Source organism: Platichthys flesus, chromosome 14, assembly GCF_949316205.1.
Source record: "Platichthys flesus chromosome 14, fPlaFle2.1, whole genome shotgun sequence".
NCBI classification, from domain to species: domain Eukaryota; kingdom Metazoa; phylum Chordata; class Actinopteri; order Pleuronectiformes; family Pleuronectidae; genus Platichthys; species Platichthys flesus.
In genome coordinates this window covers 9921829-9938683 of record NC_084958.1, presented here as the reverse complement: position 1 = coordinate 9938683, position 16855 = coordinate 9921829, and the positions used below count along the sequence as shown (strand labels likewise).

At 42.0% G+C, this 16855-nt stretch overlaps 2 protein-coding genes across 2 annotated transcripts in view; one reads left to right on the top strand and one right to left on the bottom strand.

Moving 5' to 3' along the window:
* The first annotated feature begins 4436 nt into the window (after positions 1 to 4436).
* Positions 4437 to 10521, top strand: grk7a (G protein-coupled receptor kinase 7a). Its single transcript, XM_062403596.1, has 4 exons — positions 4437 to 5190; positions 6362 to 6817; positions 9017 to 9297; positions 9460 to 10521. Exons 1-4 carry the CDS (start codon positions 4594 to 4596, stop codon positions 9797 to 9799), a joined length of 1674 nt encoding a protein of 557 aa, XP_062259580.1. The 5' UTR covers positions 4437 to 4593; the 3' UTR covers positions 9800 to 10521.
* Positions 10522 to 12953: 2432 nt separating this feature from the next.
* Positions 12954 to 16855, bottom strand: part of atp1b3a (ATPase Na+/K+ transporting subunit beta 3a) — a 5040-nt gene continuing 1138 nt past the window's right edge. The window contains exons 2-7 of the mRNA XM_062405251.1: positions 16141 to 16269; positions 15758 to 15856; positions 15466 to 15659; positions 15297 to 15347; positions 14656 to 14742; positions 12954 to 14557 (exon numbers count right to left, since the gene is read on the bottom strand). Of these exons, the coding sequence (XP_062261235.1) occupies positions 14390 to 14557; positions 14656 to 14742; positions 15297 to 15347; positions 15466 to 15659; positions 15758 to 15856; positions 16141 to 16269 (728 nt within the window). The 3' untranslated portion in view covers positions 12954 to 14389. The remainder of the gene's footprint in view (positions 14558 to 14655; positions 14743 to 15296; positions 15348 to 15465; positions 15660 to 15757; positions 15857 to 16140; positions 16270 to 16855) is intronic.

Genomic DNA, 16855 nt, shown 5'->3' with positions numbered 1-16855 from the left:
CAGAGGAGCAGTTCATTAGTAACAGCAACCAGTGGATGACAACACAGACAATCAATAAATACAATACAAATAAATACAATAACGAAATCACATAGATTCATTTAAAAAGCCAGTGACAATTGGGACAACTGAGCCTTTGATCTGTTCTAACAGCTTCTCACATATATTTTGATATCAGGCTGTATATAATAACATTTTTACAAACCTGAAGTTCTGCTTATTATTGTAGTTAAAAACGCCCAAACATTGGTGAATAAAATATTTTAAAACAATCAGGACTGTTAATGCAGATGTCATAACATTAAGACACAATCATTAATAAAATAGAAGTAAATAAAGTGTATTGTTATTGCTGTTTTCACATACAAGAGTCATAAAGTGCTTTAAAGAGCCATAAAAGATGTATTTAAAATATAGAGTAATGACCAGCACAGTTTCGGGGCATTTCTGGCATTTATCATCCATCCATTATCCTTACATCAGGATCTGGATTCCTGGAGGCCACAGATAATGTGAGTGAGTTTTGATGGGATTATGAGTGTAGTGCAAAATAAACAGTCCCCTAGGGGGCACAAGCTGCCAGTGTTAATGGTCCATCCTGCGCTGAGCTCAAACTGACATCACTAGCCTGACTCTTGTATTGCTTTGCTCTATGCTGGTAAATGCGCTGTATGCTGGCAGATATGTCTTTTTTATTTAAGACAGTTTGACAAAAGACAAATCAAACTGGATTCTGACTTAAACATTGCAGATAAATATCTGCTTGCTAGCACTTGTTACTGAATCTTAGATGCTGGAGACAGATTTAGCAGCGGGGTTATTTCCTTGCAAACACTCGCTACACATTTGAGTCGTCATGCTCCAGCTCTGTTTGGAGTTCGTTTCCTCTCTTCACAGCAGGGTCCATGGCATTTTCACCTCAGACCATGTAAAACAGTCGGTCCCTGACCTTTTTGACCCACAAGGACTTTGAAGCCATTATCTCCGCTCACACTCCTCTGGTTTCACCTCAGCACCTGGTCTGCTTCATTCTCGTGTTTTATGAGGAGCAAGTCCTCTTTATGAGAAGCAGTCACAACAAGACACCTTTTCATCTACCAAGCAACTACACACCTGGTATCGGCCAATCAAAGGGTCTTAAAATGTCTGGAAAAGTGTTTAAATATCATATACTTTTAGGCAGGTCTTCATTGACCCGTTGTCCTTTAAAATTTGTTTTTTGAAGCAAAATGTCTGTGACCAATGTGGAATTGACGACTGCCCACAGCTCGGCTGTGGGACAGACTATGGATTCCTCTTGTCTTTTAAAGATAATGTGGCGTTTCCAGGGTAATTCTCCACCTGGCTGGTTTACGCTATCTTCAGTTATTGGGAAATGTGAGAATTTCTATGACTCTCATATTCCATCATATTTAATTTGATTGATTAGGGCCTAAAAAAGTTCTTAAAAAATCCTAAATGTAACGTACTGAAATCTGCAGAAACCCTGGTAAAGTAAAGTGTTACTTTTAGAGTCCTCTCGCTGCTTGCATCCAACCTTTTACTTGTGGTTGTGTTAATGTGTATGGTCGATTCATTCGCTTGTTTACCTCATTTGACATGACACCATTATGATTGAGAAAGACCACAGACCTTCAGACACATTTCAGTTGTTCAGATTCTGAAAGCCTTTTACTCTCTGCACTAGTGATTTGTCATCGTGGCCCACTGCTCTGCTGTGAATATGTTCCATCTACTGCCTCTTTTTGTGGAAAGCTTTAAGGGGGACCATAAGAGGATATAGTCAGACCACGTAAAGACCATGTAGTGGGCCATGTGGAAAATAGGATATGCTCTGTTCATCTTAACCTTTACTCCCTCCTCAGGCCAGCATAATCCTCCCAAGGTTGAAGGAGCAGGCAGCTCAAAGACCAAACATCTAAAATCAGAAAAGATCATACGTCTAAATCACAGCAGGGACGTAGAAGAACACCTGCTGCTCTTATGTTTGTACGTATGCCTGCACCTCTGTTCGATTTCTAAATATCTTTAATCGCATATTTTTATGAGTTTAAAAAAAAATCTGGTGCCTCCCATACTTTTTCTTGAATGAATGCATTCATTTGTGATGGGCCCTTGATGCCAGTCGCAGTGCTCAGCAGGGATCCAGTGGAGCGTAAAAGTGAAACTCATAGAGTGATGTGTGATTTCTCCGTTTTCCCCTGACTCTCCTGACCTGGTAAAGATGAAGCCTGTTCTATTTATATCCAGTCACGAGGCGTCTGCACTTTACTGACACTGTGATCCATTTACAGGATGGATTTTAAATTTACAACAACTCTCTTTAAACAAGGTAGATCGAGATGCCTCTCTCTTTATCTGTGGTAAAGGTCCTTGTTCACTTCTCGTTTGTCCCTTCCTCCTTTCCTACAATTTAACCATTAACTGTTTTTCACTTTTACTCTTGGCACAAATCCAACTAAAATCTAAATTTAACTGAGGAATTATTTATAACTAATTTCACTTAATGCTGTGTTGTTGTCGTTCCTTTTTATTTTCAACATTTTGCCCACGTTCATCTTTTTTGCCCAATGTGTGGGATTCAGCGTGGGCATTTGTAAGTCAAAGGGCTGAGTCTGGTGCTCTCTGACGGCGAGCAAAGCCCCTGACCTACTGCAGGGCGCTGACGGCTTGAGACCATTTGAGAGAGGATTAGCTAATATTATCTGAGGTTAATCGCTCTGAATTAGCCCACATCACCATAGTTGTGCCGTAGGGTGGCTGCCAACAGTGACAATGGGGGAAAGAAAATACCATTTCATCGTTTTACACGAGTGAAAAATGATGATGGTCCGTCTGGTTTGAGAAATGTTCTGCAACAGTGAATGCAGCTGTAATAAAATGAGACAGCAGATTCACATACAAGGAAATGTAACATATTTGTGTGTGTCTGAAAAGTTTTAGGGTTTCCTCTTGTTTGTGTGTGTATGTGTGTGTGTGTGTGTGTGTGTGTGTGCGTGTGTGTGTGTGTGTGTGTTTGTATGTGTGTGTTTGTGTGTGGCATCGCTGTTAGTTACCAGGTACATCACAGGCTTCAGTTCTGTCCCAGTTCCGTCCTCAGGCTGTTTATCCTAAAACCCTTAGAAAGAGGCTTTGCTCCCATTATGATCTGATCCCCTGAGTCTCTGTGGTGACTCTTGATTTTCATAACCAATGCTACATTGTTGCTTGTTACATGAAATATATGTAGTGGGGGAATTTGGGGAAATTATCTTTTATTTTATGTTGTTGCTTAGTCGATAAATGGAGCAAAAGTGAATTGATGGTAGAGAAAGCTGCTATTGTGATCTCATACTCACCAAACACTCTGTTATTACTGATATCCCTCACAGCATCCCACTGGGCACCTAATGTTTCTCCATTGACATGAATGCATTATTCTCCAAATCAAAAACATATAGCAGTAAGTGTAAAAAGCTGTTATCACATCTCTGTTAAACGGAGACTCAATGTAAAATGGCTGTTTAATGGCGTGTTAGCCAGTGTTTTGGATTATATTATAAATACAACATTTTGAAATTCCCTGAGGAGAAAGTTTGAGTTTGACATATCATATCTGTATTCATCCTGTTTAGCATTTACATACTTGTAATGATAGTCCTAACATTCCAAGTACATTTTCACATGTTTAAAAAAGTGTGACCACCCCCTAATCAGATCCTCAACAACTAAATTGAATGGGGTCTTCCATGGCCCGCATCAAACCCTTCCACCATTTTTCAAGTATGTGTGTCGTTTTCGTACTCCTGCTGACAGACGGTCTAATGTCTGTAGTGACCTCCTCGGTAGAGGTAATAATACTCGTTAATATGGAGCAGATTTTCTCAAATGTTCAACGTTGCTGTCATTGTAAAGGTGTGGTCAATGAAACAGTATGAGGTCAGATAACGAAGCAGACAGGGGATTAGTAGGGTCTCTGAAGTACCTGTTCTGTTGAGACTGGGAACAGGACAGAGAGCGACATGAAGATGCATGAGCTTATACAACCATGTCCTAGAGCCATGAGTCACTATAAGGACTTATATCCATATGAGACCAAGCATTACTGTGTCACTATTCCCTCACAACTTTCAGAAAGTACAATGACAGTTATTTTGAAAGGCCTCATGCTTTTCCCACAGCATCTTCAGCCTCTTTTACTCTTGCTTCATCTCAACATGAAATGAAAAGCTAACAAGACATTGGACCACTGAGGGAGACTACTGTACACCATGAACAAATATAGAGGGCTACAAAGCCTCTTAGGATAGAGCCCGCTTATGATTCCCTTTACGTGCACAGCATCCTTGAATAGGCCACACAAAGATCCTTAAGCCAAAATCCCTCCCTGGTATTTAATTCTAAATGAGTAATTACTGGGTGTGTCAGTGTGTCTTAGGTTTGCAGGTAGGTTGGGCGAAGGAGCTCATTTGCACGCTGGCTCCGGAGAGAATTGCCCTCTCACACAGACACACAGATTCTGAAAGAAGCCACGTCGATTGAAATAGGGTATCCCTGGGGAGCCACTGAAGATTCCAGTTTGTGAGGGGGGACAGAACACAGACAGCCGCCAAGATGTGTGACATGGGGGGACTGGATAACCTGGTGGCTAACACGGCCTACCTGAAAGCCCAGGGTGGTGATGACAAGGAGATGAAAAAGCGGCGCCGCAGCTTAGCTCTCCCCAAGCCTGAGCAATGTGAATCAGTACGAACCTCCATCGAGAAGGACTTCACGTTGCTTTGCGAAAGGCAGCCTATTGGCAAAAAGTATTTCCGTGAGTTCCTTTCAAGTAACCCTGATTTCAAGCTTGCTGCTGAATTCCTGGATGAGCTCTATGACTGGGACCTGGCTGAAGGTGCAGTCAAGGAAAAGGCACGGCAAAACATCATCAAGAAGTATTGCAAGGCTGATTCCAAGTCCTACCTCTCCTTTCTTACCGGGGAAGTCGCTGACAAATGCAAGTCCGTGACAGATGCCACCTTTGAGGAGGTGATGAAAGGCAAAGTCCAGGAAGGTGTAAGAGAATACCTGAAGGACAAACCCTTCTCCACTTACCAAGTCAGTCCATTCTTTGATAAATTCCTCCAGTGGAAAGAGTTTGAGAAACAGCCCATCAGTGACAAATACTTCTATGAGTTCAGGACTCTGGGAAAAGGAGGCTTTGGAGAGGTAAGCATGCAAAAAATGTACGTAGAAATATGTATTATGGCAACTATACTATCTTCAAATCTATAGACCTTGGTTGAACGAGTCTCCTCAGGTGAGGATGGTGTCACCAATTCAAAAAATGTGTATTACATCTATATTTTTTTAAACATAAGCTAAAATTGCAAGACAATATGCATTCAGTATCTTTTGAAATTGTAATGATAAAGCTCTTGTTGAGCAAATCACAGTTGCGCAGTTTCTTTGGAAAACCTGAAGTAGGAACGTAGGTGTGTTACAACAGGAGAGTTTAGGACAAGTGGTCCAACGTTGCATACGTGAGGTTTGACCTTAACTCAAGGTGATCATGAGGAGATCTGGTATACAGGCACAACCTACCTAGCAAACAGAAAATCAAGAGAAAAAAAAAGCTGAAAATTTGGTTCTCTGTTTTAAATGATGAACTTTATGTGGAACAAATGAAAAAGTCCCAATTTCTCTTCAGGTAACTATGTAAATTGCAAGCTCTAAAAGGAGTGTTCCTGTGATTGAGATATATCAAGCTCTTAGAAAAAAGCCTACGTGTACAACCCAGAAGAACTTGTGCAACTTGTGTCATAAATGCTATGTAAGAAATCGATAACTGCTGCTTTGCTGTTGTCTAAATCTATTGTGATTGTACAATACTGTTTTCTTTAGGAGAAACACTCATGTACAGTGGTTCAAAGTTATACAAACCACATGATTGCTATTTTGATAATCTCTTTCCATAATGACATACGGATTCCAGAAAAATAAAGGTTTGGTGAAAGATATGAGGGACACAGGTTGCCAGGACACAGCTGGCAAAGGTCAAGTTAAGTTGACAACAGCATCTGATTGTTTAAAATAGGGATACTTTCTGAATATATCAATATTAAAAGATGTGTTGTAATAGTAGATTGAGGATTTAGAGTATCAGTCAATTTATATTACTGCCATTATACTGAAGATCCTGTTTTAATTGTACAGTTTTCCTAAGAGAAATGTTCATTCCAATCACTGTTGTCACTACTTATCAGTGTTGTGCAAAGGCTACGATCAGCATGTCAGTGTGGTACCATGCTTGGTGGGACTGATTATAATAAATCAATAAGGAGAACAGCTTGTCAAGTGGTATTAAAAAATCCTTTTTATCAAATTTGTCTTCCTCAAGGTATGCGCTGTACAGGTGAAGACCACGGGCCAGATGTACGCCTGCAAGAAGCTGGATAAAAAGCGACTGAAGAAGAAGGGTGGCGAGAAGATGGCCCTGCTAGAGAAGAAGATCTTGGAGAAGGTTAACAGTCTGTTTCTGGTCAACTTGGCCTACGCTTACGACAGCAAGACCCACCTGTGCCTTGTCATGACCCTGATGAATGGAGGAGACCTCAAGTACCACATTTACAACATAGGCTATGATGGCAAGGGTGTAGACAAGGGCATCGAGATGAAGCGCATCATCCACTACACAGCGCAGATCACCACCGGCATCCTGCATCTGCACGAGATGGATATCGTTTATCGTGATATGAAGCCGGAGAACGTGTTGCTGGACAGCGTAGGCCAGTGCCGACTTTCTGATTTGGGCCTGGCCATCGAGATTGTTCCAGGGAAGACCGTCACTCAGATGGTGAGTAGATGCGCACACGACCATCAAATGGCTTTTGAAAGACAACAAACGTGGATCATTGTTAGACTTGTTAGACCAATGGGAAATTGTAAAATCGACCCCAATTCTTTGCAACTGAAAAACTTTAGTCAAATCATCATCTGTATCGCTGGACTACGTTTAAGACCAGAAACATCTGCACACAAACTGCAACAGAACAGAAGAGCACAAGCACAGAGACCACTGGTTCCTGTCTATGGTCATTTATCAACAGAATGAGGCTAAGGGTAAAACCTGAACTCAGGTTCTTGGACAGTTTGTCTATCTTGTTGGGGTTTTTGCTTTAAATCCGGACAGGGATTACTGGAAAGCTTAAAGATCTGTGCAATGAGCGTCCCTGAATCCATTATATAACTCATTTGATCCTTTAACAGTCAGATTATACGATGGCCATTTACAGGCTACGGACCTATGTAGGGCCTCTGCTTCAGAACTCAGAGGTCCAGTGTTTGATAAAGCGTTTCGATAAGTGTATGAACATTTCTCTCAGTGACTTGGAGGCACAGATTTTGTCAGTGTTGTGAAGGTGTTACCTTGAGAATGTTGTACGGAAGTTTTTTCCCACAATTCTTTACAAACCTTGTAATTCTTCTTTTTGCCTTTAGAGAAATAGTGAGTTCAGTTTAATGTGAAACCACACTGGCTGCACAAGGGTGTTCTTGCATCTAACTGCAGGATACATGACAATTTGCAAAGCACAAGTCCTTATCACTGTGACAGTGCGTTGAGGTAGACTCTAAGGTCAAACATTGCTTCAATAAGGAGAAAATGGATGACCATAACCTTTTAAAATCCGCCAGCCTAATTTATGCAACATTATCTTCAAACATTACATCACATACCTGTGCTCACCTATGGATGACCTGAAAAAAGATAGAAAGTTTGCGGCAGGGTTTCCTTAGGCCTTGAGGCATCAAAGAGTAAGCTCTTAGCTCTATGAAGTCCCAGTAAGCTCATTATCCAGTACTCTGATGCTCCTCAGCCAGCCAAAGTGACTGGGCTAACCTTCTATAGGCTAGGCTGGCTTTGGTCCCCAAATCCTCTTAGTGAGCATTACACAAGTCTGTCCTCGACTAGATTGACAGATCCAGGTAAAAAACCTACCCTGAGTATGTTTAGACATGGCAGTTTGCAAACAAGGTCACTTCAGCCCAGCTGAAAAGTATCTAGAGATGGGTCCCTCGCATGAACCAAGATCAGATTAACTTGTATATTAACAAACGCATAATAGATTTTTCGTTAGAATATATATTAGAGTAAAAGGTATTACCTACAAACCTTTTAATAGCCTTTAAGCTTAAGTTCGGTCAATGGAGTTGTACTATAATCAGTTAGGGCAGCAGGTCCAGTCACATCCTTGGCCAAGTCGTATCACACCATACTTTATATCAGTACAACAGTAGCAGAGACTAAATATCTTACTATAGCAAATTGGCTATAAAACGACGATGCATCCTTAATTTCTTATGATATCTGCTGTTTATATATCGCCTGACCTTTACCAATCACACCTGAAACAGATTTTTTTAACAGGGTCCCTGCCAGATTAAGATCCAGGCTCTATGCCTGTCCGCAGCATGTGTGTGCATTGTTCATGGTTTGGCGGTTGTGTAATTCTGCTGGTGGCGATCAGATCCAGAAATGGACAGTCTTTATGCAGGAGGCTGGACTACTCTGTCAGCGTGTAGACACATATGACTCTTGACAGGTAGGAGGCTTAGCATTAAGATTAGGCTCCTGCTCCGAGGCTGCGGATGAGGTCGTACAGGGAGCTGCAGGGAGGAACAGGGAGGGGGAGGGGAGCCAAGGAGCAGGGACAGAGTTGCCCAGAGAGGAAAAAATATGTCGAAAACTAGATTAAGGTTTCTTGTAAACCAGGCAACACATTTAGTTCAAATGTTGTTCTTTAAAAGTCAGTTGTTCCACAAGTTCCTCTCTCTATTTTCTATGTCTTTACAGGAACTATTTGAATTGCTTGTGTTGCTGAACTGTACATAAATCAGTTTTTTTCCTCATCCTGCATGGAGAATCTGAAATCGTCTAAAGATACACACAACACTATGCATTCAAGCATTCAAGCGTCTTCAAATGTACTTTAACGGCATGTATAGGTGAACCCTATTTTCAGTCTTCCCTCCTGACCTCCTCTCCCTTCCTCAGGCTGGCACTGGAGGATACATGGCCCCTGAGCTCCTGAACAAAACCCCGTACAGGACGTCAGTGGACTGGTGGGCCCTGGGCGTCAGTATCTATGAGATGGTGGCCGGCTACACACCTTTCAAAGGCCCAGAGGCCAAGAAGGAAAAGGTGGAGAAGGAGGAGGTGCAGCGTCGCATCCAACATGAAGAGCCAAAGTGGGAGCACAAGTGCTTCGACGCCACCACAAAGGACGTCATCCAGCAGTTCCTGAAGAAGAAAATGGAAGAGCGCCTGGGCGTGAAGTAAGAGCTTCTTGTACTCTGTATAGCCTTTAGCAAGAAACGTAGTGTTAATGGCTTTTCACAATGGCTTAGTGAATTGAAATTCTTATTTTGTAGTTTATTTCTCAGAAAACTCACTTCCACGCATAATATGGTTGTATTCCACTTTGTGCTTCACTCTAGGAACAACCTGGAGGATCCCAGGAAGCATAGCTGGTTCAAGTCCATCAACTTCCCCCGCCTGGAGGCCGGGCTGGTGGATCCTCCTTGGGTACCCAAGCCCAACGTCGTCTATGCCAAGGACACCGACGACATTGCAGAGTTCTCTGAGATCAAGGGCATCGAGTTTGACGCCAAGGACGACAAATTCTTCAAGGAGTTTAGCACTGGCGCTGTGCCCATCCCGTGGCAGCAGGAAATGATTGACACTGGACTATTTGCCGAGCTCAGTGATCCCAACAGGAAAGAGGGTGGTGGAGGTGGAGATGACGACAAGAAGTCCGGCACATGTATATTGCTGTGAGCAGCAACAACAACGTGTTTGATGTATCACTTGCCAGTCATAATGCTCTATATTTAGTTTGTTCTCTCCTCCCGGTGCACACTAATATTGATGGATCCTGTTTCATGAAACATTCGAGTGCCAGGGACGTTTAGAATAACGTCCCTGACTTGAATGGATGCTCTTGATTTATAGATCTACTGCTTCCAGGGCAAGGTCCAGTAAAACATGGAACATGCGATGACGAGCATTTTATTTCTGGTTCAAAGCTTCTCTTGCAGTTCTAATGATGTAGACTCAAAAAAACGTTTGGAACCTCTTGATAAAGAATACTAGTGTTAGATGAGTAAGATAAAGGCCATTGTGCAAGAAATACCATAGTAAAAACTATATAAGCTAAAAGTATTTGCAATAGAACTATAAGCAATGCTGATGCATTCAGCAATAATCTTTAAACAAATTGGAACAAGCACAAGTCCTCAATCTATGAAACTGCTCAGTTTGAATATCTGCGAGTGGACTGTGTAAACGTTATAATATTATTTAGTGCTCTCCCTCCCTCCCCTGCCCTTTATTGATACAATCACAAGGTCTCACTGTTTCTACAACAAAAAGTGCTTTTTAACCTCACATGGCAGAAATAGTCATCACCTTTCATTTTATATGTGGTGATCCTAAACCTTCTAATTAAGGCCGATCACTGCATTTACATCCAGGTGATCGTTTCCTTTTGTTTGACGTTTTAGTTTTATAAAAATTTATGAAAAAAATCGTTGCATCTGTTTGTATTGTATATAAAGAAATATATTTATCTATGCACAGAGATAAAGAAGAATATGTAAGTATTAAAAGTAGGATTTGTTTGAAAAAGGAAATGAAAAATATTGAATCCCCCTTTTCACCGGGTCCCTCTGTCGGTGCTCAACTCGGTGAGGAAGTGGAGAGTATGTAGCCCCAGGATGCTGGGAGAGAAAGAGAGCAGAAACAGCAGGTCACTGCTGCATGTGGAAGATGTGGAAGACTTAGAGGAATTGGACAGTAAGTTCCTCTACCAGGAATGTGCAGGATGCCCCGTTCACGGCCCTGAAACACTGATATTTCAGGGCTTTTGTTCTTAGTTTGAGATGAGTATAAATAACTCAAACTAGCCAGATTCTGAAAAAAAAAGAAGAAAAAAAGAATCCACTGCTTTGGTTGTGAAACTGAATTTACTTTTTAGAGACTTGGGGTTGTTCAAAATGAAAATCCTTTTTATTCTTGTTTACTTGTCTCAGGGTAATTAATCGTTTTTAAATTTCAAGAGTTGAGTTTTTACAGTTTATGTTAATACAACATAAACATATATGATACATGTACTTGTAAATATAACATCAGAGGAATTGCTAAGATAGAAATGTCAGATTGTAAAGCAGGAATTTCCTTGCATCTTCAATCATTTGAATAAATTAAAATATTTCTTTTAAAACCTGTTTCTTTTCTGTGGTCATGAATGTTTAGGTTTTATTTGCTGGGGTCTTATTACACAGGGTTGTTTTATTATATGGAGGAAAGTGCTGTTGATAAATCTTGGAGTAAAACCTAAAAATATCAGCTGCGTTAATCCCTTGCAGGGCGCTGACTAAAGCCAGGCTGTGCTTACAGGCCGCCACAAATTGGCAAGTTCAACTCTTAGCTGATAAGGCGATAACCAGTGTTATCCTTGAGTCCCCTTTTCTTAAATCAGCTTCAGAGGCCCTCAGGTTCTGCAGTGTTACTGCCAAGTGAAGAATCTGAGGGGAAATCGGCAGCTACCGAGCTGGTATAATTATTTACTGTGTAGAAGAAATGAAAAGACAATTGTAATGTTGCATTAAAAAAAATAGGGGAAACCAAACCCACTGATGGAGTCCAGCAAATCGTTGCAACGTAATTGAAGCGGATACGCTGAAACACAAGGGTCCTTTTCCAGCTCGGAATGAGGGGTACTAAATACATTTACAACATTTACAGTATACTTTTGCCAACTTTCTGACCAAAGTATTAAAAAACAGACAGATGAAAATATTCATTTTCCTTTGTCACTTGTTTATAGCCTTCAAACTCAAGGACAGTAAGAGCTTAGGAGGCACTAAGGTGGATTCTTGGGTCTGCTAAACCCAAAGAGATTATCTCACGTAGAGCAGGAGTTGGGTACACACTGCTGTTCACAGTGAAAGGCAGAGCAGCGGCCTCAGGGTGCGCTGGGAGCTGGCTGGATGGAGGAGCAGTCAAATCTGAGCAGACAGGTGTGATCGGACTTCTTTTAATACCCATGTGATATGATCACTCCACCAGCAACAGTGCAGGTAGTTCAACCCTATTGAAACAGTGATTGGGCTGCAGTTTATGGCTCAGAAAACATCTCAATAATAAAAAATGTGGTTTGAAACCATTTACAACATAAGAAAGGGGTTCAGCCAATAAGATCCCATCTCTTCCTTTGAAAGACACATTAGTTTCACTGATATCAGGCCTGCAGGCAGCACCACTCACACATTGAATCCTCCTGGCTTGTTTGTGGTGCCCTCGTGTGGCTGCAGGTTGGTGCTGATGTGGTGATGGTGGGAATGTGATGGAGTGACACACAATCACAGCCATCTCACTTAACCTGCCTGGTTCCTTCTCACTTCAAACAACATGCTTTCAATTTAAATTATTTTGTGTTAGATAAACTCATTTTACACCCGCATACATATAACTAGGATTTGCTCCATTCCCACGCGTCCCATAATATATGAGATGTAGAGAAAATGGACGGGGGGTAATTTATTTAGTTATGAAAAAATTCTAAAGTGGGTCAAACTAAGATTAAATACAATAAAAGACATTTGTACATAAACAGTATAAATTATGTTTTTATGATTAAACCTTTTCAGGCCTGTGGCCCTTTACAAGAAGGCAATGTTCAGTTAGGGTCCCGTGTCACGTTTCACATGTCTATTAAATTTTCTTGAATTTTCAGATATAGGTATTTTTTTTAATACTTGAGTAAAAGAAAACAGAAAAGTCCAAAAGGCGATTGTTTACTCCTTTTTATTTTCTCCAACGCATAAATCATGTCACGCTAGTTTATCTTGTGTTGCTTCTGTAGTTTTGTATGAATATGATTTTCAATTCAAGACTTTTTCATTTTAATATTTTTGTGGTTAAAAAAGGCTCTAGCCCGAAATGAAAAAGTAGACAAATTTTTCTTCAAAATCACTTTTATTCCACAATTTATTTCATCGGGTCTTAAGGCACCCTGAAGAGATGTTACAAGTTGTTCTTTCAAATGCGGGTTGCCTTTAAGACTGTGTAAACATAGCTTTGAATAAGATAATTTCCTGTAAATCTTTGCTTAAATGATTTCTTTACAGTGCACCGACATTGTGTTTTGTGACAAAAATACAGGGTGAATTAAGTAAATATGATAGTGTATTATATATATACATTGAAGAGTAATAGATTGGCAGACAATCAGATCAACAGGCTGAAGAAGAGAGAAAACTAACAAACAATCTTTGAGACCCAGAGAGATATACAGATCACGTAAAGATATACAGTACATAGTTACAGTGAACCTCCTCCAGCACCTCTCCGCCTAAAGAGCATTTCTACACTGTACCTTCTGTGTGTGTGCGTGTTTGTGTTTGTGTGTGTGTGTGTGAGGCCTCAGTCGTCATCGACAACACGCAGCACCTTGAGAGGTGAAGCGAGACAACTCGATTCAGTCCTGGAGGGCTCACGCACATGTCGGCTATTGCAGTGGAGAGGTGAGTAAACAGGAAGACAGGCAGACGGACAGACGGACATGCAGAAAGACAGACGGACAGACAGCACGAGACAAAGATCTATCTATAATTCCCTAACTATGGTCAGGATCACAATGTATTTATATGTCGAAATGGACTCTTGTAATTGGAATTCAATATACAGGGATACAGTGGCTATACTTGATTATCAAGGTACGATCCTATGAAATCTGTGTGATGTGATAAATGTGAATACTCTGGAGATGTGTTCGGAAACGCTCCACTTTCTCAGTTACACTATACAGCAAGATCCAAATCCTCTCAGCGATGATACAGCCGCTCATACAGGTCGGAGAGATAAAAACAATACTACTCCTTTCCTGGCAGGAGGAAACAAATCTAAAGAACACTGAAAAGAAAGTCGTATCAGCAATAAGTTACCTAGTCACATCAATACTAAAATAAAAAATAAACTGAGTGGAGGATGAGCAGTGCAACGGGTGGAGGAATGAAAGGACGGATGGATGGATGGATGGATGGATAGGGAGGAGCTGAGCCTGTGTCTTGTTCTGGGAATCTTTGAGGAGGTCAGCAAGGAATGTTGAAGGAAAGAAGAGTCACAAATGTCAGCAAAGCAACGCTCGATAAATCTGTATCAACCGGTAGCCCAAACCATCTGCATTTCACGCTTCGGCCCCATCCCAACATGCAGTCTTTGTGACACGTTTGACACTTCCTTCCTTTTTCTTTCTTTCTTTTTTTTTTGTGTGTTTCTTTTTAATCTTTAAACATAAATCCTTATCAAACATGGGCAGCCTCTGCCACCGATTTCCCTTCTACCGGCCGTCCTCTGCTTCTCCTCTTACTCGGACACCTTGATCCTGAAGATGACGCGACCCAGGAACTTATCCCTTTCGTCGTTGTTGTTGAGGTCGGAACCCTCCACCTTGCACTCCACCGTCAGCTCCTTGTTGTAGTCCTCCTTGTTGAGTAGCAGCTTCACGGCCACCAGGGGCTGAACGTAGCTCTCCTGCAGTCGGGGGGGGGGGAAAGAGGAGGCCGCCTGTCAATAATGTGTCAACGTGTCGACGTAAGCGGACGTGATCCGACTGGGGGATGAGTACTTACGTGAGCTTTCTTGCCATAGTAGGGGAAGTACATCTGATCAATAAGGCCTTCCCTTGGGAAATAATGCATTTGTACGGGATCGTCTTTCTGTGGAGGAGAACAATTGTTTAAGTGTGTGGCCTTAAAGAAATGCATTACGCTGCATTAATATCATATTTGCAAGAACACATGAGACAGGATGTGGGGAAAAAAGGAAAAGCAATGACTCTGCTATTTATTGAAGATGTTTAAATGACCAAGTGGAAAACGTGTCGTGTTCTGCTTTAATCTGCAAAAAGGACGTTTGAGGCTGAAAATAACGCAGATTAGATTAAAAACAACTTGAAAAATGACACTGAGATGAGTTAAGAGACACCTGCATGATGTTACATAATGAAATGTGCTTACACCCCTACTGGCCTTAATCCTCCATCATTTACACACTGTATGTCTCTTACCCTAAGGCCATCAGAGACAGCATGCAGAAAGAAATCACACACAAGAAAACACAGACAAAAAAAAGAAAGACAAACGAAAGAAAGATGAACAGAAGGAAAATATTGAGACTTTGAGATTGTTGCATGAGAGAAATAAAAAAGGGGGGGGGGAAAAAAACACATACAAGCAAGTGGCACGTGCATAGTCAGGACTAACGGCTTTACTTTTATTGCGCAGCTGATGTAAGGCTTCCCGCGCGGCTTCAGGCCAATGATCTATGAAGGAGACAGGAAGAGTTGAACATTTTAGGAGAGAAATCTAAACAAAGTGAGACACCTCTTAGGCTTCTGACAACCACGAGCGCGTATCAGTCAAAGTGGAGCGGCGCGTTACCCTGTTCATTTTCAGCAGCACGCACGGCTTTCCCTCGGAATATCCAAAGTTGGTGTCAGAGAGGCCGGAGCAAAGGCTCAGGAAGGATCTCTTGAAGCGGCAAGCCTTCTTCGTCATTTCCTCAGTGTCGTCCTGCAGGAAATGTTCTCCTTGAATGCACTCCTCATTCTTCTCCTGCTCTGTCTCGTTATATCCTGAGAGAGAGAGAGATAGAGATTCATAGCGTGGAGAGTGGAATTAATGCTATTATCCGGGTTCATTCATCCGTGCTCCGGGGGAGACTTGCACTTACTTTCCAGGAAGGACTCCAGGTGCTTGACGTACCCAGAGTACTGTAGCGGTTCGGATTTGTTGAATGCGATATCCAGAAAGTTGGGTCGAATCACCAGCCCTGCAGCAGACACGTAAAGTAAAGTAAACATTGTAAATGATTCCATCAAGAGAAACTAATGCACAAGCAGTTCTCTGTCCAGCTGCACTCATGTTATCTCACAGGATGAGATTTCCAAACAGGTCGATGCAGAAAGCAGCTGTAATGTAGCAGATTATTGTGACAGCATCTCATTGGTGCAAGTATGAATAATGAATGGCTCAAAGAGAAATGCTGCCAGTTACAGTACCTTAAAGCCCCCCCCCCCCCCTCCCTCTATACACTGACCATCCAGACACACTAACCTGGATTGGGAACGCGGTCTCTGTACTTCGGCACGTAGTCATCCAGAGTGAGCAGCATCACCCACATGGTCAGGGCGAACATGCCGGCCAAGAAAGCGTAGAAAACCAGGTAGAACAGCAGGATGAGGCCTGGAGGAAGATTGGAGATGGACAAGGAGAAAAGGAGGAGAAATTAGACATAACGATGGAAGGAGGCAGAGAGGGGACATGTATAATTAACCACAAGCTTTAACCTCAGTGAGGCTTGGACAAATGCCTTCAGATGTTCTTTTATCGCTCCTCGGCTGCAGCCTGGAGAAAGCTGTCATTTGAGTGTATTATCCCGTTGAGAGAAACCATTTTGGAGCAAGGGGGGAAATGCCGCTCGGTGCAAACAAACGTGGAGCCAGCAATCACAGCAAGAGATGCTCCATTTTAAAAACACTGTAAGTTTGAGGGAAGATGCTGCAGCGCTCAGAGCAGCTGCTGCCTCCTCCATCCTGGAGAGGAGGAGGGGAAACAAGAAAGGGGGTCATAGCTGTGGAAAGATCTGAGTCAAAATGGTTCACCACCATCCAGGCTCTCACAGCATGGATGCCCTCTAAGTTGACAGGCAAAAAAAAGGGATGGACCCCTCAGCTTCTTGCTGTACAACCCTCCCCCCCTCTCCCATTCCTCCTCAACAGTATCCCACAATGCACCTGCCTGGTGTGTGAAAGAGAGAGAAAGAGGAGAG